Genomic DNA, 22,652 nt, shown 5'->3' on the forward strand with positions numbered 1-22,652 from the left:
ATCATATTTCAAAGGCTGAAATGGATTATTGAATTGAGGAATTACTATATTATTTCCACTAAACCACACGGATTGATTCTACGGATGGGCATCCGCTCGACATGGCTCGAATAAGAAGAGCTTGAAATGGAAATAGAACCCTGTGTGGAGATCCCTGCGGATTATCTATCTTGTGTGGACTATGTGGGAATGATCCATATTCCATGCATACATAACTGAACTCATGAGAAAACCGGCCAAATCATCGCACCATACAATCCCAATGCAAAATCAGACAAAACATAAGTAACCCGACATGATTTGACATGGAGATATACCATCCGTCTCCACTCCCTACAATGAAGATTCCCCCCACGCCGAAAGAAAGACACAAACAATCATATATGTACCAGAACACCGAGACAAATGCGGTATATTCGAATCAAGACATCCACGGCGACGCCGCAAATGGACACTCAAGAGAAGACAAGACAAAGACAGCTATATGCTGTGATGTTTTTGCTACGTGACCCGTTTCCGCTTCGGTTGAATGAAGATGCTAGGAGGTGCTCGTCTGAGGATCATTGGCGGGCGTGCTGGAGATGTGGAGAGTGCTTCACCGGTGGTGGTGATATTCAAGGAGTCAGACGAGATTGGTGATGTCTGTGGTGGAGGAGAGGCGGCTGGGCGTTTGCGGTTGGTATTCAACAGTGGCGGTGACGTTGCTTTGGAAAGAGGAGAAGACGCTTTCTCTCCAGAAATTGGTGGCGTTGGCGATTGAGACGAGGCCGGTTTGCCCGAAGTCAAGGCCCGCAGTCTGGCTTCTTTTTCTGCTAGGGCACCCCCTTTCGCGGGCGACAAATTCCCTGCAGCAGCAACCGGCGGCCCAGAAGCTCGTCCCGAGGCACTGGCACTGGGAGCTGTATTATCCTTGCGTCTGACAACTTGCTCCGACGGCCGACGATGCTCTTCGATCAGCGACCGCGGAGCCTGCTTAATCTGACTAGCCCTCGTATGAAGATGTTTTGTCGGCACAGCGAGGGCATTATTCCTCTTCTGCGGTGTGAAAATCGTCTGCTTCTTCTTTGTTCCAGTCCCAAACTCCGAGCGCGGTAGAGACGGCGCCTGGAAACTCCATTCCGCGGCACCGGTCGGCTTCCCAAAGACCGGGGCCAGCCCGCCCATCTTCCTGTCATACGCGGCGTAGCGCTGCCGCTGTGTCGGTCGCTTGCCCGGCAGACGAGAGCGCTCCGAGACGATCTTGGGCGTCAGTCGAGCTTTCTGGGAGTTAAGCCCGTCCAGCGCTAGTTTCATTTTCTCGGCGTCTTCGTCGACCGCCCGTTGGGCTTGTTCGCGGAGGTCGCAGTATATTTCGTACCAGTGGTCCGAGTGCTGCGGGAGGGCGTAGGTCTCCCATTGTGGGATGTCGCGTTTGATGAACTCAAGCCATAGTTCTTCGGTGTCGTTGGCGACTTGGGGGGATTGTTGTTCGATGCAATGCTATGTAGGGAACGGAGTCAGACCGCCATCTGGAATGAATGAACAAGCTTGGGGGGAACATACCAGCTGCTCCGGGTTGTCGACCTTCAGCAGGATAGGACGAACCAGCGCGTATGGCAAATCCCCGAGATCGCGGAGCACTAAGTGTGCAGATGGTGTCAGTGCATAGAAATAGATTTTCCTAGTATCGAGTCACTTACGTCGAACATTCCGGATCGCAGAGGCAGTCGCCAACTGTCGGAGCGATGGGACCAACATTAGGCGTCAAGAGGCGGACTCGATCGGGAGGTCCGAACCCACGGCGATTGGGACATGGGAGGAGAGTGATCAATCAAAGATAGGAGTGATCTCCGGAACAAGAATAGCAAAGATAAAGAGGGACCGAAGCAGGGGCTGAGTGGCTGCAAGCAAGCGATGTTGTCGAGGCGGCGGATGACAGATCGGCACATGATCAGCCATTGGCTGGAGCGGACTCTATGTTGTCGATTGAATATGGACTAGAGCGACAATGATGATTCTGTTATTATAGATTTTATTCCATCGACCCGTGCAGACTGCCTAGCATGTTTGTGTCCTATGATGTCGTGTTCTATTATTATTTTGATGCCATCAAGGCTAGCTATGCCGAGCTGGTCCGCGTGGAGCGCATTGAGGATGCGTCGCTCTTCCAATTTGTTGGGTTTCTATCTCAATGGGTAGCGGGGAAGCTCACAGACAGAGGCACCCAACTAGTTGTTATGAAATTTGAAGATTCCAATGAAATATATCATTTAGACCTGAACTCAGCTCAGATCGATACCTAGTTCACCCACCCTCATCACATCACATGATCCCCCTCAATCAAACAGTGCAAACAATGATCGCATCATGAGGGGCCTGCCACCAGGTCCTCCTTTATTCAGACACACCCTGACTATGGCTCCCCGCTCACAACTTGAGATCCACACGGCATCCGTCCTCCGCCTCGTGAAGGAGGAGGCCTCCTACCATCGCGAACTCAAGGACCAGGCCGAGCGCGTGAAGAAGCTGGAGGCACAGACCGGCAACGATGATGAGAACCGAGAGTACACGCTGAAGCAAGAGGTATGTATATCCCTATTTAATTCGCCCTTTTTGAGGGGGGGTTACGAGAACATGTACTGACTTGAAGACAGCAACGCGCGCTGGAGGAGACGAAGAATGTTCTGCCTGGGTTGAAGCAGAAGCTTACGGATACCGTTGCCAATTTGGAGGCTCTGATCGTATGCGCTTCTTTTTCCTTTTTCTCTCTTGCCAATTGGCTCGCTCATACTAACTGATTGTTCACAGATTGAGGAGGGCAAGAAGGGATCCGAGAGCAATGTCGAGCACATCACGGCGGCCAAGGATGCGATTGCGCAGGCCAAGACGGCCGAGAGGGAGATTTCGTGAATGAAGGAAGAAGAAATGTAATTTAGAACGCCAATGCCCAATTATGCCCCAGTTCCCAGTAAGGTACAATGCTAGATCTGATCGCAATCCGTCACGACGTGTCCATCGTCTCGGGCAACCGGTCATCGGTTTCCTCTCCCTCTTCCAGTTCATCGGACTGCTCGCCCGCAGTCACCTCGCCCTCATCCACCATATTCGTATCTTCCTGCTCGTTCGACGCCTTGTCGCCCACGGCACTGAGGACCTGTCGCAATGGCGACGCAGCCCCTGTCGTCCCCGCCGCCTTCTCAACCTGCAACCGGTCGCTCTCGTCCTGGCTGTGCTGCGACGGCGTCATTCCCTCGCTCTCCGGCCGAGGACTATTCGCGCCGCTGGTCTTGCCCTTGCCCGGAACCTCGCCTTCGTCTCCATCCTCGCCTTCCTGCATGCCCTCCCTGCGCTCGACCTCCTCCTTCTCGTCCCGAATCTGTCGGCGCAGCTGCAATCCTTCCTCCATGATGCGTCCAAACTGGTCGCGCCGCTCCGCCCAAGTCGTTGCGTAATCCTTACTTTCCTTCTCCAGCTCCGTAATCTCCAGCTGCAACTTCTGCAGATTTGCCTGCTGATCCTCCCTCGGCTTGAGCAGTCTGTTATTCGTGATCTTCTCCGTCAATTCGTCGTAGCTCTTCCGTAACGAGAGAAGTCGCTGCGCCTCTTCAAGCTGGCTCCGCAGTTCCATCGTGTTCTCGCGGACAGACTGCATCGTGGAGAGAATCCGCACTTTCTCGGTCGCATACCGCTCGCGCTCTTGTTCGTTGCTCGTCAGAAGGAACTGAACGCGCGCGATGCTGCCTTCGAACGCGGCAAAGTCGAGTTGGACGTCTTCCCGGAAATGCCGCCATTCTTCCCGGCGCTTCTGCTTTTCGGCTTCGGCGGCGGCGAGTGCGTCGGCGTCGGATGTGTCGGGGGGAGGGGTGATAGGAAGAGAGGAAGGAGATACGGTGAGGGCGTCGGGATTTAAGAGGCGCTTGGCGATGCGCTTGAATGGCTTTTCTTCGACGTTGAGGAGGCGCGACTTGTGCAGGGCATCTGGGGCCACCGTGTTAGTATGGATGAAATGGAACTAAGCAGAGTGTTGATAAAACCGACCTTCATCTGGCTGATCCACCAAACCGTAGTAAGGCATTATTGTGGTAGTGTGTAGGAGAAGAGAAGTTGGGGAGTGACAGAGAAGTTCTGCCTCCTCCGCGTGCCCGCCCTAATCAACACTTCTTTCTTCATCAGCACTGCGAGCTAGCTAACTAGCTGTGTAGCCCTCGTTTTCTGCTATTCGGCACCCTGGACCTACCATCTCTTCGTATTATTAAATACTGCATCCCTCCCAAGCTTACATAGCGTCGCGACCCGTTTCCCCCCGACCCAGCGCCCTGATGGCCGTTGTCGCCCAAGCTCCTGCGACTGCTGTCCCAGTGGCTCAGCCATCCTCCTCGTCGCCGATCGCGTTGTGGCTGCCCTCTTTACCAATATGACGGAGATGTACTCGGGGCTCCACGTGGGCCAGCGCTTCTCGTCCCTCGAAGAATTCAAGATCGTGATCCGGAGCATCTCCGTCAGACAGCATTGGGAATTGCGCGTCAGTCGCAGCAACAAGAAGAGCGTCGTCATTGGTTGTCGCTCGTCGCCCAATTGCTTCTTTCGCGTGGTCTGTCGCTGCAATAAAAATGCGACGTATATCACCAGTCTCCAGGACAGCCATAGTTGTCGCAGGAGCGCGGACTCGCCTGCATCCACGCCGGCTCGCTCCGAGGCGTCGCATGTACGCTTCTTGCTGAGTGAGATTCCGAAGCTTTTTGATATGAAGACTCGTATTCGAGGACAGGATGTTGTGGATGCTGTTAAACGATATCACGGTTATGATATCTCAATGCGACAAGCTCAGCGGGCCCTGACGAAGCTCCAGCCCCGACATGCTGAGAATGATAGTGAAACTATGATGGACGTGGATCATAGTGCAGGCGACCAACCATCGCCTGGACATGCCCAGCCAGATTCGCAGGCTGATGGAGGACCAGCATATCCGGAGACTCGATGGCTTCCCAACAGTTTACAGGGGCCACTTCTTGAGGAAGAGGATAGTCCTGGGTCTGACACCCCGAGCCCCCGTGGGCCACTACCACCCGCAGCATCATCATCGAATACTCAGGCAGTGCGGCAGCCACCTCCGGCACAGCACCAGTCCCAAATTGGAGCATCCAACCAGTCTGCCCTAAACACTGCGCCGCAGTCAATGAACGTCCCCCAATCAATGAATGTCTCGCAGCCAGGAGTCGGCTTCCCGACTTCTGCTCCACTACCAGTTGCTGGCCCCGAGAAAGCTTCAAATTACCCTCAACGAAATGACCATACTCCCGTGCCCCAAATGGTTCTCACAAATTTCAAGATTGAGTTCACCTGCACAACGTGTGGAGCTCTCAACCAGAGCTTCGTTCCGAACCAGGGCAATGTCACAGGCAGTGCTTATATGTCTCACCATCCTGTTCCAAACCAAAGCCACGTTGCCAGAGAACATGTTCAACCGGAAGCGAATGCCCCCCGCAACGATGTTGGCGAGCCCGGCGCGTACGATGTGAATCCACCTCATTCGCGTACCATACATGATGCTTGGGCTGCTGGTGGCTTGGGCGTACCGATTGGGCCAACACATACATAGTCAGCTGGAACGACAGAGGGGTCCTGGCAATTCCCATTCGATCTTTTCATTGATCGTTGAGGTGGTTGAAAATAAAACGATTTGAAATGTGACCGGACGAATCCATAATTTGACGAAACTGGTTTATATTGGTTTTGAACCACGACTTTTGTCTATTGATGGCTCAAGATTTGTGGAAATTGTTACTTAAAGAATACCCCTTGATTTAGTTATTGCATTGTTTTATATCAGTGAGCTGTAGGGATGTGGATCGGATTGGACCGTTAAGTACTGGTTGGTAAATCTACGATATCAATCACACCACAATATTGAGATCTGACCTGACGATAAATCCAACCCGAGTAAACATGTCATCACATCCATACATAATGTCGGGTAAATATGCCCTCCACTTTCCCCGGATTTTCCGGACAGCCCACTTCTCCACATTTTGGACTGAGAATTCGTTGATCACGGGTTAGATCGAGACTAGACCGATGCAGCCTCGCAATAGAACCAACATACTCCGCATAGCCCCACAATATGAGACCTCGGAAAGGGGTGAAATAATGCCGCTGTCGTCTGATCGCCCGGGCGGGACAGTACATAGGGCTAATTGCTAGCATTGGAATCCTGCAAAAGCTGGAGTTGCCGGCAAGCAGCCGCATATTCCCCTACCTAGCTCTTTGGCTCTTATTATTCTCCTTTTCCTCACTCGACTTAGCTAAGTGTCTGCAAACATCGAAGAAGATGGCAGAGACACCAGGGAAAAGCGGGATTCGGGTGCATTGGAAGTCGTTGGCGGCATGCTTGCTCATCTCTATGTCACCATTTCAATATGGTGTTGATTTCACGCTCATAGGCGGCTTTCAAGCTATGATTGGGTTCCTGCAGGTTGGCTTGGTAGCTTCGGTCTTGGAGATATATGGAACTGATCGGGTCTTATTTGATTTAGGTCTTTGGTGTGCCGGCGGACACAGCTATCGGTTGGAATATTCCCTACGAGCGGCAACAGCTGATTTCGTCTCTTATGACGCTCGGCGCTTTCATTGGCTCTTGTTCTGCAGGTAGTCCATTCTGAAGATGCTCTGAAAATGCAATACTGATGGATGACCTAGGACCTATCGCGACATTTATTGGCCGCAAGACAAGTCTTTATGTTGCCTGTGCGCTAGTCTACATATCCAACATTGTCATGATGACAACTTCCACCATTGGGGGTCTTTATGCTGGTCGTCTGATTATCGGGGTGGGTAATGGATTTTTGATGACATTCTCTCAACTCTACATCCAGGTAAGCATAGAAGCATCATGGCGTCACCCAGGATATTCAGGGCTAACTTTCATGTGTATAGGAATGCGCACCAGCCAGATACAGAGGCCTCATGCTAGGAGTCTTTCAATTTTGGACGTCCTTCGGGTCCCTTATCGGCACAATCATCGACAATTTCACAGAAAAGATAGACGGCAAGAACAGCTATATCATCCCTCTGGGACTAATATACATAATTCCCGCATTTCTATGCGGCGGCATGCTCATAATCCCCGAATCGCCGCGTTGGCTACTCCAACAAGACAGAACCGAAGACGCGCGCAAAGCCTTGACCTGGCTTAGACCCAACCAGGAGACTGTCGAGCAGGAAATGGCAGATATCCAAAGCGCAATTGAGCTTGAGCGAGATCTGGCTAGCGGCGTCTCAGTTTGGGATATGTTCACCAACCCCGTCGATCGACGACGGACTATTTTGGCTGTTGCGGCTGTGAGTACGCAGGCTGCTTCGGGGGCGATGTTTATGATTGGTGAGCTTTTAGATTTGAAGGCATGTTGGTATACCTATCCTGACAATTCTCTACAGCGTATGGGACATACTTCTTCGAGATGGCAAATGTTGGAAACGCCTTCGAGAATAGCTGTATCCTTTCGGCGCTAAGTGTGGTTGCTATCATGGTCAATATTGCTGTGGTTACTCGTCTCGGACGTCGACGATTCTTCCTGATGACCGGTCTGCTGATATGCGGGTTCAGCCAGCTGATCATTGCTGCGATTGATACGGTGCATCCGGGTACCGAGTCGACGGGCAAGGCGATTGTTGGGCTGTCGATTATTTTTATCTTGGGATATAATGTAAGGAAGGCATTTTGTTTGATACTTCTCATTTGGCTAATGCTCTGTCAGGGAATGGTCTCCACATACGCCTGGGTCTCTGGCGGCGAATTACCGTCTCAGCGTCTGCGGTCATATACGTTTGGCTTCGCGGCTGCCATTGGGTTCCTTGGCGCGGTGAGTATATCTGACGGAATCACTAATAATCACACTGACAAGAATTCGATTGAATAGTGGTTGACTACTTTTACCGCACCTTATTTCATCAATCCCGATTCTCTAAACTGGGGGTAAGTAGTAACTACCCATCAGTTCTACGATATCAATGGACTAATGATAATTGTTACCAGCCCTAAATACGGCTATATATGGTTCCCGTCTTGCCTCATCGCAGCAGCTTTTATATTCTTTTACTTACCAGAAGTCAAAGGTCGAACTTTGGAAGAAATTGATGAAATGGTTAGTTCTTGTAGTGATCTTATTGGGAATTTCATATAAACTAACTTTATTTTACACTAGTTTGAGAAACGTCTGCCTGCTCGACAGTTCGCTTCCTACAAATGTGTTGGACGGGAAGCCCTTGAGAAGATGCAGACCTCGAGGACTCGCACTGAAGATACCCTTCAAAGAACCATTTCTGAGGAATCGGAGAAAGGGACGACTGAAGTTCGTGAGAATATAGCGTGATGAGGATCTGGAATATATCATGTGCTAGCGTCAGTTTTGAATATTTATTCACTGCCTGTGTTTTCGATGGCTTGTATTCAACAACAGACCTTATATGCAGTGCAAATTGATAATCTAGACAGTCCCGTTATAGTATCGAGCGTAGCCAGAGTGAGAATATTATCCATTTCTCAATATGAATGACAGCCACCTCCTAAATTCACTAATACCTCGACTCCCAATATATGCCCACTCCACCATTCGTCCACGCTCTATAAAAACTTCTTCACAGCCTCATCGAAAGCCTCCTCCGCATTCGTCTCCGCATCAAACTGAAAAATCCAATCTTCTCTTGGCAACTGAATAGAAGCTGGATCCTTCGCAACAGCTTCCCAATCCGCTTTATGCCACATATCACGCGTCGTCTCGCCGGTCTTCTGAACTGCTCGCACACGCTCATACCTGATATTCTCGTACGCATGCACCGCTGCCGGCACAGAACCCTTCCCAGCACGCCGCAGACAGATCGCCATCACAACCCCATCTTCCATCGCCTGCGTAGCACCCTGCGCTGAGGTCGGTAGAAACGGATGCGCCGAGTCGCCCAACAATGCAATGCGGCCATGCTCGCTCACCCATTTTGGTAGCGGGTCGCGGTAAACCAGTTTCCAGTCTACCAGCGAAGGCGACTTCTCGACGATAGCTTTGCAGAGCGGATCCCAGCCTTCGATCACTTTGTATACATCTTCTAGTTTTCCGGGAAGCGACCAAGACTCTTCGATATCCGCTTCGTCCTATGGAACAGTTAAATTAACTGTCTCTGATATCACGAGAGTACGGGACTAACCTTATGCGTCAACACCCAACAGCAGTCCTGCCCATTCTTAATGGTCGAAAATAGAAAGTGCACGTCTGGTCCAATCCAGCCGTTGAAGGTGTCTCCATTCTCACAGAAGTGCTTCGTACGCGGATCCCTGATCATGTCTGTGTTGGGAAACCTGCGATGTATCAATACGCGGCCTACTTCAGTGATTATCTCTCTCTCACCATGCACGGAAGATGGCATATCCACTCGACTTCGGCTTATCAAAATACCCAAGCACTAGCTCGCGCGCTTGAGAGCGTACTCCGTCTGCGCCGATCACCACGTCTGCTGTGACCTAAAGCCAAATTAGTCAAGTAATTAACCGAGGGACTTCAAGGATATTTACCTGATTACCGTTCTCGAGTTCTATTCTCGCTTGATTCTCATCCTCGAAATACTTCGTCACCCTCTGACCCAGATGAATAGGGATACACAGCTCATCTTTGGCATAGTTGAAAACCACCGTGTGCAACTCGCCTCGGTGGCCGTTAAACACAGGTGCCTCGGGATTTTTCTTATGAGGTGGCTGTGTATAAACAAGCTCGCCTGTCCACTTGTGAATCTTGAAGCCATGGTTCTCTAGATTGATACTGAGTGGAGTCATGCGATCTACCACCAAGCCGTTCGACCAGCGACGGAAGATGCGGCCTGCATTGGGGCCGAATGAAATGATATCGCCCAGTGATTTCAGCTCTAATGGATGCACATATTTGTCAGTGATCCTGAACCATGCGGGTGATTTGAGAGCATACCAGGAAATGACTCGTATATCTCGACGTTGTGCCCTTGTCGATGGCATTCAATCGCGGCCGTCAGTCCACCAAAGCCTGCTTGTGTTAGAAAAGACAAAGACAACATCTCAAATTACAGTACCTGCTCCAACAACAACCACTTTGATCCCTGATGGCTTGGGCTGTGCGGCGTCAGAAGACTGTGGAATGGTCATCCTTCAACGTTAATCGTTATGATAGGCCCAAATATGCCGGCGATACAAATGGAAAGAAGATAGAATATATCCGCTTTGTCTGATATATGGAGATATTCAGTTACGTTGAAGTCATATGCTTTGAAAACCCCTCGGGAGTGCCAGTTTTCAATTGCCGATGGTCTTTACTGTAATCGTCTACAGTCCAGGGCTCGGGTAGTTTTACCGGGCATCCTCACCAATGAGCATTGGCATACTCACTCATAAAATCGCAAGGTGGGGAGCGATATTGCGGGGCTGCGGATGTCTCCATATTTTGTCGAGGATCTCGGTTTACTTTGCTCCGCGTCCCCGCATTTACGTTTAGTTTTGAGGAGTAGGAGCTACAGTGGTTGCCTAGGGGAGACACGCCTTTATTGTGGGGCATGGAAAGAGGAATACCTCCATCAAGTCGATGCGGGGCCGTGAAGGTACCAGACCAGAGGATCTGGAGGATATATGTCTAGAGTTACCTATATGTCTAGAGTTACCTATATGTCTAGAGTTACCTATATGTCTAGAGTTACCTATATGTATAATTTAGGGAATCAAAAGGAGTAAATTACACTATGTCTAACTCTCATCCAGAGTTCGATGGGAACACTTCAGGCACAGAAGTTGCACGTGCCTTTGCTAGCCAAATCAAGGGCAAGAATGGTGAGATGACCAGAGTACTGAGGTACACAACAAGGCCCAATGCTGATACATTGCAACAGTGGTTATCACCGGAGTTGGCCCTGAAAGTCTAGGAGAAGGCCTCGCTGTGGCAATAGGTGGTCAGAATCCTTCCTCGTTGATTCTGGCATCACGAACAGAGTCCAAAGTCAAGCAGGTTGCCGATAAGGTCCGCCAGCTCTTACAATCAACATCTGTTATAACAGTAGTCTTGGACCTCGCATCCCAAAAGTCAATCCGCGCCGCAGTATCCCAGATCCAAGGCCTGGTCGATCGAGTCGACATTCTGATCAACAATGCCGGTGTGATGGTCCTGGACCGCCAGCTAACTGAGGATGGAATTGAGATGCAATTTGGAACCAACCATGTTGGCCACTTTCTCTTCACAACCTTACTCATGCCGCAGTTAAAACTCGCAGCTAGCGCTTCAACCCGCGGCACCACGCGAATTATCAATGTCACTAGCGCCGGACACCGGCTGTCGCCCATTCGATTTCACGACTATAACTTCGAAGGGAAAGAGATCCCACCCGAAGAAAGACCACCTGCTGGTTTACCAGCAATGTTTAATCCCGCGTCAAATGGATATAACGGGTGGCTGGCCTACGGACAGTCTAAAGCGGCCAACATCTTGTTCTCGCTATACCTCACGCGACATCTAGAGGCGGCCGGCATAGTGTCGTATAGCGTTCATCCCGGCTGTAAGTATCTGCAGCCAATTTTAAACCATGCGTGAACAGTAAACCTTACAACCTATTGACTAGCAATCGTCACGGGGCTGAGTCGGAACCTAGACGAGGCTGGCAACGAGACCATAATGAAGACGAGTGCGGTGTGGAAGGATTTGGATCAAGGGGCTGCAACTATGCTCGTGGCTGCATTTGATCCGGCATTATCAGGTATGTCCGATTTGCAATTGGATGTGTCCACGTGGACATGTCACTAATATGTGGGAATCTGTGCAGTTGTCACCGACCCGGCAGCTGTGTATCTCAGCGACTGTCAGTTTGCAAAGACTGCGCCTCATGCGGTGGACGTTGAGGTGGCCGAAAGACTGGTTAAGCTGAGCGAGGAGCTGGTTGGAACAAAATTTCAAATGTAACAATTCAGTAGACATTCGATAAATGCATCTTTTACTAGTTAGCCTAACTATACTTCTTCATGACTAATCATTCCGGATATTCGGCACTGCGTTTTCGGAGGTCCGATGAGCACACGACCAAAGAACAATGACTGGCGGAACAAAGCCGAGAAGTGGGCCCAGGCTGAATCTGTCGTCGGCGGTCCGACGCAGCCAGAAGAGAAATGCTATCGGATCGACGTCCACCGGTACAGGATTGGGAAAAGGAAAGGCGGCCTCGATCAGGTCTTTGCTGACTCTATCGGACCTGCGTCCGATGCATGAAAATTCACCTAATTGCCTTCCAATCAAGACCCGCATCTATCGCCGACGGAGCGAAAAGTGGCCACTCTACTACGCGTACATCGCAGACTTTTCTCAGTCTCACTTACTTAGTATCCATTCAATTTTACTCTTCTTACTCATATATGACCGCAGTGGCCGCCACCGTGGATCTGAATTGTTTTGACTTTCAAAGCTTGGGATCTCCACATTGACAGATTCTTGTCTTCCCTCCACGCTTTAAACCTTCTTGGCTCGCTCCATCCATCCCCATCCATCTACATGGGCCTTGGCCTTCTTAATCGCTACAATGAATAAGCAACGGGCCGCTGAACAGGCCCTGCACGACCAGACGAATATCCTCCCATTCAAGCAGTTAATTGTCGTCTTCACGGGTCTAGCCATCTCATTGTTGATGACCAATATCGACCAGAATGGTATCAGTGTCACTCTCCCCACGATCGCACGCGACCTCAACGCCCAGGACACTATTTCCTGGGCAGGGACGTCGTCGCTAATCGCCAATACCATGTTCACCGTACTTTACGGCCGATTGTCTGATATTTTCGGCCGGAAGATTGTCTACCTATCCGCGCTAGTGGTGATGTGCATCGCCGATCTGCTTTGCGGTTTGTCCCAGACCCCAGCTATGTTCTATGTCTTTCGTGGTCTGGCCGGTGTGGCCACCGGCGGTATCCAGTCATTGACTATGATCATCGTCTCGGATGTGGTGACTCTAGAACAACGAGGCAAGTACCAGGGAATCCTTGGTGCTGCTCTGGGCGTCGGAAACGTCTGCGGACCGTTCCTTGCTGCTGGGTTCACGATGAAATTGACGTGGCGCGGCTTCTTCTGGCTGATATCGCCCTTGGCTGCTCTTTCCGCTGTCCAGGGACACTTCTTGATCCCCAACAATGCTCGCAAGGAGAGTTTCCGGAAGAACGTGCGCCGCATTGATGGTTGGGGCATTCTTGCATCCTCCATTGGCGTTATCTTCGTCCTGATTCCCGTCTCCGGGGGTGGCTCCTATTTCCGCTGGGACTCTCCGCTGGTCATCAGTTTGCTTACCATTGGTGGCTGCGCTATGGTTGCCTTCATTATAATTGAGTGGAAGGTTGCCACGTTGCCGATGCTGCCAAGTATGTATCCTCTTATTATTGGAATGAAATTGAAGCTGACAACAAGAAAAGTGACTTTCTTCAAGAACAGAGTTATTTCCGCTCTCTTCCTGCAGAGCTTTCTTCTAGGAACCGCATACCAGTCGTTGCTGTACTACCTGCCCCTCTACTACCAAAATGCTCGCGGTGTTTCTCCGATCGTGTCTGCGGCCTTCACATGCCCTATGGTCATCTGTCAGTCTCTCGCTTCTATCACTTCTGGACAGTACATCTCCCGTCGCAAGCGATATGGTGAGGTAATTTGGGTCGGCTTCGGCCTCTGGACCTTGTAAGTTGCCAATTTCCTTGCAATTTACGCACATTACATGCTAATCTGTTCACCTGTGTAGGGGCTGTGGTCTTATGCTACTATTCAAACGTGATACCCATCCCGCAATCGTCTGTGTGATCGTCGCTATCACCGGCATGGGCATCGGGTTCACCTTCCAGCCTACGCTGGTTGCCCTGCAAGCCCATTGCACAAAATCACAGCGCGCGGTCGTCATTGCGGACCGCAATTTCTTCCGTTGCCTGGGTGGTGCGTGCGGCCTGGCTATCTCCGCCGCCATCCTGCAGGCGACTTTGCGGTCCAATCTGCCCGCGAAATTTGCCTACCTGACTCATTCGTCGTACTCGCTTCCCGACCGGTCTACTATTAGCGAGGTCGAGTGGGATCAGATTCTCGATGCGTATTCCAAGGCTTCGCATTCGGTTTTCCTCTTCATGTTTCCTGTCATCGCAATGTGCTTCCTTGCCTGCGTTTTTGTTCGAGACCACGGACTCGAAAGACCTAAGGATGCCCAGGAGATCGAAGAAGAAGAGAAGCGCAAGGCAGCTGAGGCGGCCAGGGACCCTGAGGCCTGTGTTATTGAACCTGCTGCTGAACCTGTCTCGGAGGAGGGATTGCCTTGCGAGATGGATCATGCCACCGATGAAGCTGAGAAACGACACTCCATGTCGTCGACGCTTGCCGAGTCATCTATGCCGCCTTCTCGGGCGGAGCCTGATTTGACTGTTGACCCTCATCACTAGGGGAAGCATTGTAAGAGTTTTATCCTGATCTTGTTTTACTGGCATTTATTTTGCATGGGTGGCGTTTGATACCAAAACAAATCATGCATATGCATAGATAGAATAATACGGTTTAGATCTTAAATAATAATGACATTCATGTATCTTAAAGAGCATCGAAAGGCATCATGTCAGCATGATTCCAAAGATTCCCCGACACATTCTCCAGAGTCTCAAAATCCGGCATCCACAGCGGATCACTTTCATCCTGATCAATCCAAGGGGCAAGCTGCAGGGCCATCCTAACTGCATGGTCTGTATCATTTACCCCAATGCCAACTCCAGGCCCCGCTGTAGTATCAGGTGCCAGGCCTGTTGGGTTAGCCGGCGCAAATTTCTCGCCACTGTCCATGCCCGGTATAGCCGTATTCAAATTGGTCCATCCGCGCTGAGCAGTCATAAGCTCCGCCATGCCTGCGTTTCTGGCAGTTTCGTTGCCCTGCAATTTCTCCATGGAGGCATTGACCAGTAGCTCAAAGGCGTCTCGGTACTTCTTCACCCATGACGCGCGCTCACTCATCACGAATAACACTGTTGAGCAAGCACGGATATCGTTGCTCATCTGCACGGACCATACTTCGTCCGTATGGGTCCACAGTGCATACAGCAGAGTTATCCCCGCCATAAAAACAGTTTGCACTGCAAGAAAGGAGTGGCCGTATTCCAGGGTTTGGTGGAGACGTTTGTGGGATTGGCATATTTCCCCTGCAGAACGAAGACAAATGTGATAATACGGATCAGAGGTGGGGAGAAGGGGTAGAAATGGCTGGATCAGTAATCGTACTGCTCGATTGTAATGAAGCATTGGATATTCGAGATCATTTTCACCGAATCGTAAAAAAGCTTCGTTTTTCCATTCCTGTAGTTCGAGGTACAGTGGATCCATTTTGGACTGCAGAGAAAACAGAGATCGATCGGCTCGGTAGATTTTGTTTTGGATGCGGGAGTCAATGCGGCGGAGTTTGAAAAGATAAATTGCGAATGTCAATGTTGTTTTCCTGGTCACATCTTGGGGACCCGTCAGCACCGCTGGATCTTGTATATCGTCGTCCACATCCACAGGAAGATCGAGGTCTATGTGGCGATCGGAGATACTGAATGGGCGCCCTAGAGACATGCATACGACCCGTTCAAGATAGTACACCGTCCAAAACAATCGCCGTCGCATTTGAACTGTGAATGGATGCATATTGATCTCGTTTGCCTTTCGGTGAAGGCCGAGATCGATGGCGGTGCGCATAGCGAGTCCGATCATGTACCACATTCCATGGCTCGATGCTGTGCGCAGATGGTAAACGACAAGAAGTAACATTGCTTCAATATTTTGGACGGAACGTGCTTCACACATGGTCGGTACATATTGTAGAGCATCCGAGTAGAATCGCTAGAAACAAGTGAGCAGCTGATCACCAACAGAAAGTTTTTGAATGTACCTCCGGAGGTGTTCCCGCATATTTGTCGCTAATCTGAATCATCGTCGCACCGATAGCGTACACTAAATTGAGCTTGAATATCGCAAATCGATCTGACTGCGAGAGCTTCTCGCGCTTAGTTCTTGCCAATCGCCACCGTTCCCCATGAAGGCGCCATAGTTCTTTCCGGTCAAGGAACGGGTAGCGTAGATGAAGCCGTTTGAAATATGTCTCAAGAATTTTGTATCCCACTTCGTCACTTGGAGGCTCAAAGTTAGAGGGCAGGCTAGGCCGGTCCCGAATTCGAGCGTTGCCACCATTACCTGGCTGGGGTGCATTGGGGCCTGGTATATGGGAAGGTGCCGCAGATCCAGACGCATTTGATTGATTCTGCACTTGGGCTTTTGAAATGAACTGGTTCCACACGCTCGCCTGGACCATCTCTCCCAAGTTGGCGGCGAGGGAGACACCGGAGCTCGAACCCACGTACGCAGGAGCTTCAGAGGAGCTCAGTGCAAGAAGGCCCACTATCTCGCCAATGGGATTGTTGTCAAGGCCAGAAGGTGGTGTTGCTTGACTGCCTTGAGGCGTCGCACCTGGAGCAACGTACGGTTCTGACTGGATAAGCTTCTGCTCCAAGAAAGCAACTCTTTCTTTGAGAGCTCGGGTGTAGCTATCCGAATTAATTCATGTATATACCAAACGACTGTGCATTGTTTTACATACTCATCATCCTTCTGTCCATACTCTTCTCGCACGCTGGACTTGTCGCATGTGACCCCCGCCTTCTGGCAGTTCGAGCAGGTCGGATATGCGTTGTCGCACTGGATGGAACCCTTTAGAGAATGAATATGGAAAAGGTAGTTTACTCACTCTCTGCTTCCTCGTTTTGCAGCGAGTACATGCCGTTCGTGTCCGCTTGCGAGGATTGTCGCCTGTGACTAGAGGACTGGACTGTCTGGACGACTCCGGACTATGCCCCGGTGCATACATGGTTGATATGCGTGTCTCAGGTAGTACATGACATTATTTCAGTGTTCATATATCACGATACCCTGGCGTGGTGGACAGACGTTTCCTGGGGTGTGACGTCGGAGAGGACGACGGATGAGGGAAGTTGAGCCGGAATGGAAGATGCCAAGACATCCATCCGCTAGAGCTTCTATACCAACAACCAATCCCGAAAATTCAAGAATAAGACAGCCCTCATTTATTTCTATGTGAAAAGTTATGGTGGAATATCTGAGAACCAGCTCGCCAAGTCGGGGACATCAAATCTCCCCAGAAAACCAAGCTCGTCGGGCCCTAGACCCACCTCATCCCAGGCCAGCAATGGATTGACAGTCGCCCCAGTTACTTCGGGTTCCTTATCATAGTCTTCCGCTATTTGGGGCATATTGTAAACTTCAGTCGATGGATTATAGTCAACAGAACGCCGTGGATATCGCTCGTTAAAGCCCGAAGCAATATTCCCATCATTGCGAGATGCACCTAGGCGAACGATTAGCTATCGATTATGCAATGAAATTTTTTTGTGGGAAATTCAGACCTGGGTAATTTTGCACTACATGCTGCTGCGTTGTTTGCAGGAACTGCAACGAATTTCGCGCCGACAAACTGAACTGGGCCATATGCGCGAGTATCTCCTCACACTTGCGCCATGCCTCATTAACAGTCTGTAAGTCAATATGCTCCCGCATTAGTTTACAGGAATATGACATTATCAAAACAAAGCCTGCAGTTGAGGTATCTAGAGGGATAGTTAGTCATCACATCAATTCAAATATCAAACTTCAAATACTCACAGAATCCATTATACCACCACGCGTCAGTCACGGTCGTCCTGTAGGTCTTGTATACTAGAGAGATGAGATCCACAGCTGCAATAACACAGGCGGCCGCACAATTCTCCGAAACAGACAAGTATACCACATTTCTTTCAATGCCGGGGATGCTGCGTGACTCGAAACCAGGACGGCGCGCTGTGCCATTCCGCTCGTCGGAACATAGCTGTGTAAACATGGAACGGTAGAGCAGGAGTCGAAGGTATATAAATCTGGGCTGTTATCAGCTTGCGCAAGGAGATGGGATGTGATATATCATACCGTGCGCGAAGTACATTCCGCTGACGCTCTAGTATAGATAGTTGGTGGCTGTTTGCTTTATGTGAAGACTGCGCTTTGGTCCAGTTAAGCACTTCCGGAACATTGGCCTCATATGCAGACAGTTTATCATCCAACTCCATGATCACATCCAGACTGCCGTGCTTAGTTCCTCGATTTGACTCGGGATGTTTTCCTGATCGACTCTGCCAGGCATTATAGACATCGGAGAGGATTGACTCCAGGATCCCGAACAGTTCAATGGTTGACACATAGAAAGTCATATATCCAAGCCGATGATCGCAGGGCTGCCCACTGCTCTTGCAAGGGTCATCTATTGGAGACTCGCTTCCCATTGCGGGTAGTGGAATTGAAGGGACATGAGAGGTCATGCTTGGGCGTCCGAAAGTCATGCTGACAATCCTATATGATAATTGTCAGTATTTTTGTGAGGAGAAAGCAGGAGAGAAACTAACATGTCCATAATCACACATCCATGCCATGTTCGCCGTCTCATCTCTCTTTCCAAGGGTTTAGTCGAGATCCTAGCAGAGTCTTCATGCAATCCAAGTCCTTGCGCAACCCTACAAGCAACTCCAATTGAGTTCCAACACCGGTTAGGATATGGTGTGCTTTGTAGAAGAAGAGCCATAATAAGAAGCGTTTGAACCACGCCAATGGTAGCAATATCCAACAAGTCGAGACCTATAAATCTCTTTGCTCGAAGGAAAAATGAGTATGCGGCTGTTTCTCGTTCGGCGACCGGAAGGTCAGAGAAATGGCAGCCTATACCAAATATGGCGTTCAGGGCAGAGTGAAAGACAATTGAATTTGGTTTCGAATCAAACGATCCACCAAGACCGATATTGAGCTGGGGTAGTGGAGTCTTGATATTTTCGTTGGACTCCCAGAGATTCTCGTATGCCTTCTCAAAACTGGGGCGATGAAAGAAAGGGTATAAGCAATAGACCCGATCCCAGTAGCATTTAAGAAGGTGGTCTGCCAGAGAGCGTGGAGGGAGTGAAAAGTCATCGACTTGGAATCCCTGCGAAGCACCGTTGAAGTCTTTCCACAGACCACTATCGCGGTCTCGGTTTCTTGTAAGACTATTTCCGTCGCGCTGGAGGGCTTGCATGTTCGATTGGACTGAAATTGATTCTCTGGCGAGACGCATGAACGAGGCTACTGACGAGTTGCCGTAATAGGGTGTTTGCGGCGAGTCTGTCGTGCCTCCGTCCTCAGCAGATATTGCGCCCATGGCTGTGATATTGAGTTGTGAAGTCAGAGATGGAGATGGATATACATTCTCTATGCGGTTGTATCCCAGATCATTAGATATTCCCCTCGAATTTGCACTGTCCTGTTTTAGATTCGTGTAGAGCCCTTCTGGCCGAGTTTTGGGCGCAGTAGAAGATGCAGTCTGCGGCAGAGGCGTCCGGGCTATGTCTTGTTGTCCAGATATTACAGGACTACCTCCTAGTCCCAGCAGTCCTTCAACAGCAGCTGAAGTCCTAGGCTCCGTATCCAACGTATCCATCAGCAAGGCTGATTGGTGAGCCAGCTGATTCTTCTCGCTGTCAACTTCCTGGATATCCCTCGGGGGAACAGCAATTCCGCCTTTCGCGCAGACATCTTCTAGTTCCAGAATGCGATTATGAAGCGCCTTGAGATACCTGAGCGTATGTAAATAATCTATGATGGATATCAATCGGGGCAAGGCTCACTCGTCGTTGCTGGCTGAACGAGCATTTTCTACTTTGTAAACGCATCGTTCTATGGAATATGATCGTCGAGCACAGGGACCACATATGGGCTTTTGACCATCACATCGTACTTTTTTCTCGCGGCAAAGCTCACACGCAAGCGCAATTTTCCGGCGGCGAGGCAAGCCCTGTTTTGCGGCCCTAGTCCTGGGAGGCATAACGGGTCTGGGATCTGAAGAACTAGACCGACATATATTTTGTGAATCATGAGGTTTGTGTCATTTCAGTTCATTTGGGAGATTAGGATCAACTGATTCCGCGTTGATGTTGCTTGACAGCTCGATGAACAGGTTCGGGTGCATCCCGAAGAGTAGGCACGTGACCCTGTATTGTTATCCGAACCACCGAACGCCTAGGCTGATAGCGGATTGGCCGGGGCGGAACCAAAAAAACGGGATTCCACTCTAGGGGATCGAATTGGGGGCCGAACTTATGATGTTAGGAATCTGCAGCTAGTAGTCGTATAGGGACTAGACTAGCTATGGCTTGTCACATATAGAAATAATAAGAGGATTGGGAGTGGATAGACTTCAGTGTAGCGGAATTGTAGAGGAATGATGTTAATAACAAGAAGTTCTACCCACCTAGACCACTATCTATTAGGGAGGCAGTGGTAGACAAATTGTTAGCTACGCTTGTCCTCTCAAAAGTACCCCCTTAGTTAAACTCTAGGGATAGAATTCCACCTGGACGAGGATCTTTTAATTCGAAACACATTTTGGTAAGAGCAAGGAGTTCCTTGAAAATGTAAAAGCACAGAGATCCATGATAAACTAGATAAACTGACTAGTGAGTAATTGCCAGCTAAGAATCTCAATCAACATTGCAAGACTAATTACTACGTACAAAACAAGAACAATTTGATCATCTATAACAAAGAATACCAATGAATTCCTTTACAGATTATACCAAATAACGCGTCGAATTCCTTCACAAAGCAGGGCCATATGTACCAAGCCCCCTAGCAAACCGCTGGATCTGGTTTGCATAATATGTCTAATAGAGATAAATCAGTAAACCATAGATGCAATTTTCACCATGAGAAGACACTTACACTCTCAGCTCCAGCTCCCACGAGATGCATTGGCAACCACCTTGCAAAGAAAGGTACTGGCGCTTTGTTCAGTTGCAGCTGCACTTTTTCATCTGGCATACTCTCATCCAGAAGCTTCAGTGGCCACTTTGGATCCACAGCAGCAGGTCGTGCAATTCCAATCAGATCACACGCATTGTCTTTAATGGCAGCTTCGGCACCAGCACGACTCCGGAACCCGCCCGTCAGCATAAGGATAAGCCCTGGGTGTCGCTGCCGCACTTCCTTGGCAAATTCGAGGAAGAAGGCTTCACGAGCGGCAGTGCGTTCAGATTTCGGTGCTTGAGGGGTTGGCTGGGAGGTATAGCCCATCATCTAAATTAATTAGCTTCCGTCGTGCTTGAATATGGTCCTCTACTCACCCGAGGATCCTCGTAGGATCCACCGCTGATCTCCATGAAGTCAATACCCGCCTCAACGAGCAGCTTGATCTGTGTCATGGTGTCTTCAAATGTGGCAGAGCTGTGATCAGCGGAGTTGAGTTTGATACCCACGCAAAACCTTGCGGGGACGACTTTGCGGATCTCGGACAAGATCTCCAGAACGAAGCGAGCGCGTTTCGCAGGCGTGCCGCCGTATTCATCAGCGCGGATATTGGTCTATTTGTTCATTAGTTCATTTTTTTGTACAGTATCTCAAAAAATATTATCTCACCTTGGCATTCAGGAATTGATCTGGGAACAATCATAGTCAGTATACCATCTTCAGTCCATCCAAAGGGAACCTACCAAGCAAGTACCCATGAGCGCCATGCAGCTCCACGCCCGCAAACCCAGCATCGGCCGCCAGTCTAGCAGTATCGACAAACTGCCGGATCACCCTCTCGATATCTGCGCGAGTCATCTCCCGCGGCTGTGACCAGGTGATGGCCGCAACAACGCTCTCCAGCCAGCCATCGCCTATGTTCATAGGGACAGCACTAGGAGCAAGTGTCGGTCCAAAAATACCACGACGACCGGCAACACGAAACGACTGACGGCCGGGATGGCAAATCTGCACGATAGCTTGCGTGCCGTGCTTCTGGCACGCGTCGGCATACTTCTTCCACTCCGAGAGCAAAGCCTCGTCCTTGCCCGTGTACTCAGAATGCAAGGCCGGATCAAATGGGCTGCCCATGTGGTTGACGTCAACTTGGACGTTTCCTAAACTAAGATTAGGGGCGATGCGTCGTTTCTTCGGGTGGAAGTGCTGACCTGTCAGAATGCTGCCCCAGCCGCCTTCGGCCCAGCTCTCGTAGGCATTTAGGAGTTTGGGATTTGGGTGGTTAGTTTTGGCCATGAGCTCGGCCATTGCGGCCTAAATTATGTTAATGGCTATAGCTTCATGATAGCGAGATCGGACTTACCTTGCTTAAGCGATTGGAGAAGACTAGCCCGCAAGGAAGCTTGACGGGATCTGCTAGTGGAGAAGGCATAATGGGTCCTAGTATTATGCGTCGAGAGATGAATGTATGGGTTTATACGGTGGTACCACTGTAATCTGCTTGCAGACGGCCTCAATATGCAGGCCTTGAAATACGTGTAGACGGCTATCAAGTGCAATGTGCAGATCTCGATGGGAAAAACTGCAATTTTGGTAAGTTGAAAAGTACAGCACTCTCAAAAACAAGTCCTACCGAAACAATTATACTCCTCTGCCGATAGCAAGAGATTTTAAAGAAAAGAGACAAACACTGTTCATTCTTCAGGGTCTTTAGCGTTTAACTTTAGAAAAAAGCCTCGGCATAGCGTTTGTCATCGCCCCACACGGAGGGATTAATATCTCCGTCGGTCAATCGGGGCACAATCCAGAATAGCCATAACTTTTCAACTTAATTTTCTG

At 49.9% G+C, this 22,652-nt stretch overlaps 12 protein-coding genes across 12 annotated transcripts; 6 read left to right on the plus strand and 6 right to left on the minus strand.

Moving 5' to 3' along the window:
* Positions 1-501: 501 nt before the first annotated feature.
* On the minus strand, positions 502-1,737 carry N7510_008751 (elongin A domain-containing protein; the record flags this gene model as incomplete). The annotated part of the gene is made up of 3 exons (XM_056980676.1): positions 502-1,479; positions 1,543-1,619; positions 1,680-1,737. 3 exons carry the CDS (start codon positions 1,735-1,737, stop codon positions 502-504), a joined length of 1,113 nt encoding a protein of 370 aa, XP_056830885.1.
* Positions 1,738-2,042: 305 nt separating this feature from the next.
* Positions 2,043-2,282, plus strand: N7510_008752 (uncharacterized protein; the record flags this gene model as incomplete). Its single annotated transcript, XM_056980677.1, has 1 exon — positions 2,043-2,282. The coding sequence occupies one exon, from the start codon at positions 2,043-2,045 to the stop codon at positions 2,280-2,282; it is 240 nt and encodes a 79-aa protein (XP_056830886.1).
* Positions 2,283-2,394: 112 nt separating this feature from the next.
* Positions 2,395-2,889, plus strand: N7510_008753 (putative tubulin-specific chaperone Rbl2; the record flags this gene model as incomplete). Its single annotated transcript, XM_056980678.1, has 3 exons — positions 2,395-2,562; positions 2,634-2,720; positions 2,788-2,889. The coding sequence occupies 3 exons, from the start codon at positions 2,395-2,397 to the stop codon at positions 2,887-2,889; spliced, it is 357 nt and encodes a 118-aa protein (XP_056830887.1).
* A 91-nt stretch (positions 2,890-2,980) lies between these two features.
* Positions 2,981-4,054, minus strand: N7510_008754 (uncharacterized protein; the record flags this gene model as incomplete). The annotated part of the gene is made up of 2 exons (XM_056980679.1): positions 2,981-3,957; positions 4,018-4,054. The coding sequence occupies 2 exons, from the start codon at positions 4,052-4,054 to the stop codon at positions 2,981-2,983; spliced, it is 1,014 nt and encodes a 337-aa protein (XP_056830888.1).
* Positions 4,055-4,393: 339 nt separating this feature from the next.
* N7510_008755 (uncharacterized protein) lies at positions 4,394-5,578 on the plus strand (the record flags this gene model as incomplete). Its single annotated transcript, XM_056980680.1, has 1 exon — positions 4,394-5,578. One exon carries the CDS (start codon positions 4,394-4,396, stop codon positions 5,576-5,578), a length of 1,185 nt encoding a protein of 394 aa, XP_056830889.1.
* Positions 5,579-6,307: 729 nt separating this feature from the next.
* N7510_008756 (Maltose permease) lies at positions 6,308-8,348 on the plus strand (the record flags this gene model as incomplete). Its single annotated transcript, XM_056980681.1, has 9 exons — positions 6,308-6,460; positions 6,513-6,624; positions 6,676-6,851; positions 6,913-7,357; positions 7,414-7,682; positions 7,734-7,838; positions 7,896-7,951; positions 8,012-8,120; positions 8,181-8,348. 9 exons carry the CDS (start codon positions 6,308-6,310, stop codon positions 8,346-8,348), a joined length of 1,593 nt encoding a protein of 530 aa, XP_056830890.1.
* Positions 8,349-8,599: 251 nt separating this feature from the next.
* Positions 8,600-10,138, minus strand: N7510_008757 (uncharacterized protein; the record flags this gene model as incomplete). The annotated part of the gene is made up of 6 exons (XM_056980682.1): positions 8,600-9,121; positions 9,175-9,325; positions 9,375-9,487; positions 9,539-9,885; positions 9,945-10,019; positions 10,066-10,138. The coding sequence occupies 6 exons, from the start codon at positions 10,136-10,138 to the stop codon at positions 8,600-8,602; spliced, it is 1,281 nt and encodes a 426-aa protein (XP_056830891.1).
* Positions 10,139-10,571: 433 nt separating this feature from the next.
* N7510_008758 (Short-chain dehydrogenase) lies at positions 10,572-12,236 on the plus strand (the record flags this gene model as incomplete). Its single annotated transcript, XM_056980683.1, has 6 exons — positions 10,572-10,587; positions 10,745-10,813; positions 10,873-11,532; positions 11,596-11,730; positions 11,797-11,909; positions 12,057-12,236. 6 exons carry the CDS (start codon positions 10,572-10,574, stop codon positions 12,234-12,236), a joined length of 1,173 nt encoding a protein of 390 aa, XP_056830892.1.
* A 307-nt stretch (positions 12,237-12,543) lies between these two features.
* N7510_008759 (putative MFS transporter) lies at positions 12,544-14,422 on the plus strand (the record flags this gene model as incomplete). The annotated part of the gene is made up of 3 exons (XM_056980684.1): positions 12,544-13,372; positions 13,424-13,679; positions 13,741-14,422. 3 exons carry the CDS (start codon positions 12,544-12,546, stop codon positions 14,420-14,422), a joined length of 1,767 nt encoding a protein of 588 aa, XP_056830893.1.
* Positions 14,423-14,567: 145 nt separating this feature from the next.
* N7510_008760 (putative C6 transcription factor) lies at positions 14,568-16,866 on the minus strand (the record flags this gene model as incomplete). Its single annotated transcript, XM_056980685.1, has 4 exons — positions 14,568-15,845; positions 15,895-16,546; positions 16,600-16,697; positions 16,747-16,866. The coding sequence occupies 4 exons, from the start codon at positions 16,864-16,866 to the stop codon at positions 14,568-14,570; spliced, it is 2,148 nt and encodes a 715-aa protein (XP_056830894.1).
* A 946-nt stretch (positions 16,867-17,812) lies between these two features.
* N7510_008761 (fungal specific transcription factor domain-containing protein) lies at positions 17,813-19,233 on the minus strand (the record flags this gene model as incomplete). The annotated part of the gene is made up of 2 exons (XM_056980686.1): positions 17,813-18,398; positions 18,590-19,233. The coding sequence occupies 2 exons, from the start codon at positions 19,231-19,233 to the stop codon at positions 17,813-17,815; spliced, it is 1,230 nt and encodes a 409-aa protein (XP_056830895.1).
* A 1,435-nt stretch (positions 19,234-20,668) lies between these two features.
* Positions 20,669-22,245, minus strand: N7510_008762 (NADH:flavin oxidoreductase/NADH oxidase family protein; the record flags this gene model as incomplete). The annotated part of the gene is made up of 6 exons (XM_056980687.1): positions 20,669-20,734; positions 20,793-21,146; positions 21,194-21,430; positions 21,486-21,505; positions 21,560-22,127; positions 22,177-22,245. The coding sequence occupies 6 exons, from the start codon at positions 22,243-22,245 to the stop codon at positions 20,669-20,671; spliced, it is 1,314 nt and encodes a 437-aa protein (XP_056830896.1).
* Positions 22,246-22,652: the final 407 nt, after the last annotated feature.

The sequence above is a fragment of the Penicillium lagena genome (genome assembly GCF_028827675.1).
Source record: "Penicillium lagena strain IBT 129212 chromosome Unknown utg000006l_segment0_segment0, whole genome shotgun sequence".
NCBI classification, from domain to species: Eukaryota; Fungi; Ascomycota; class Eurotiomycetes; order Eurotiales; family Aspergillaceae; genus Penicillium; species Penicillium lagena.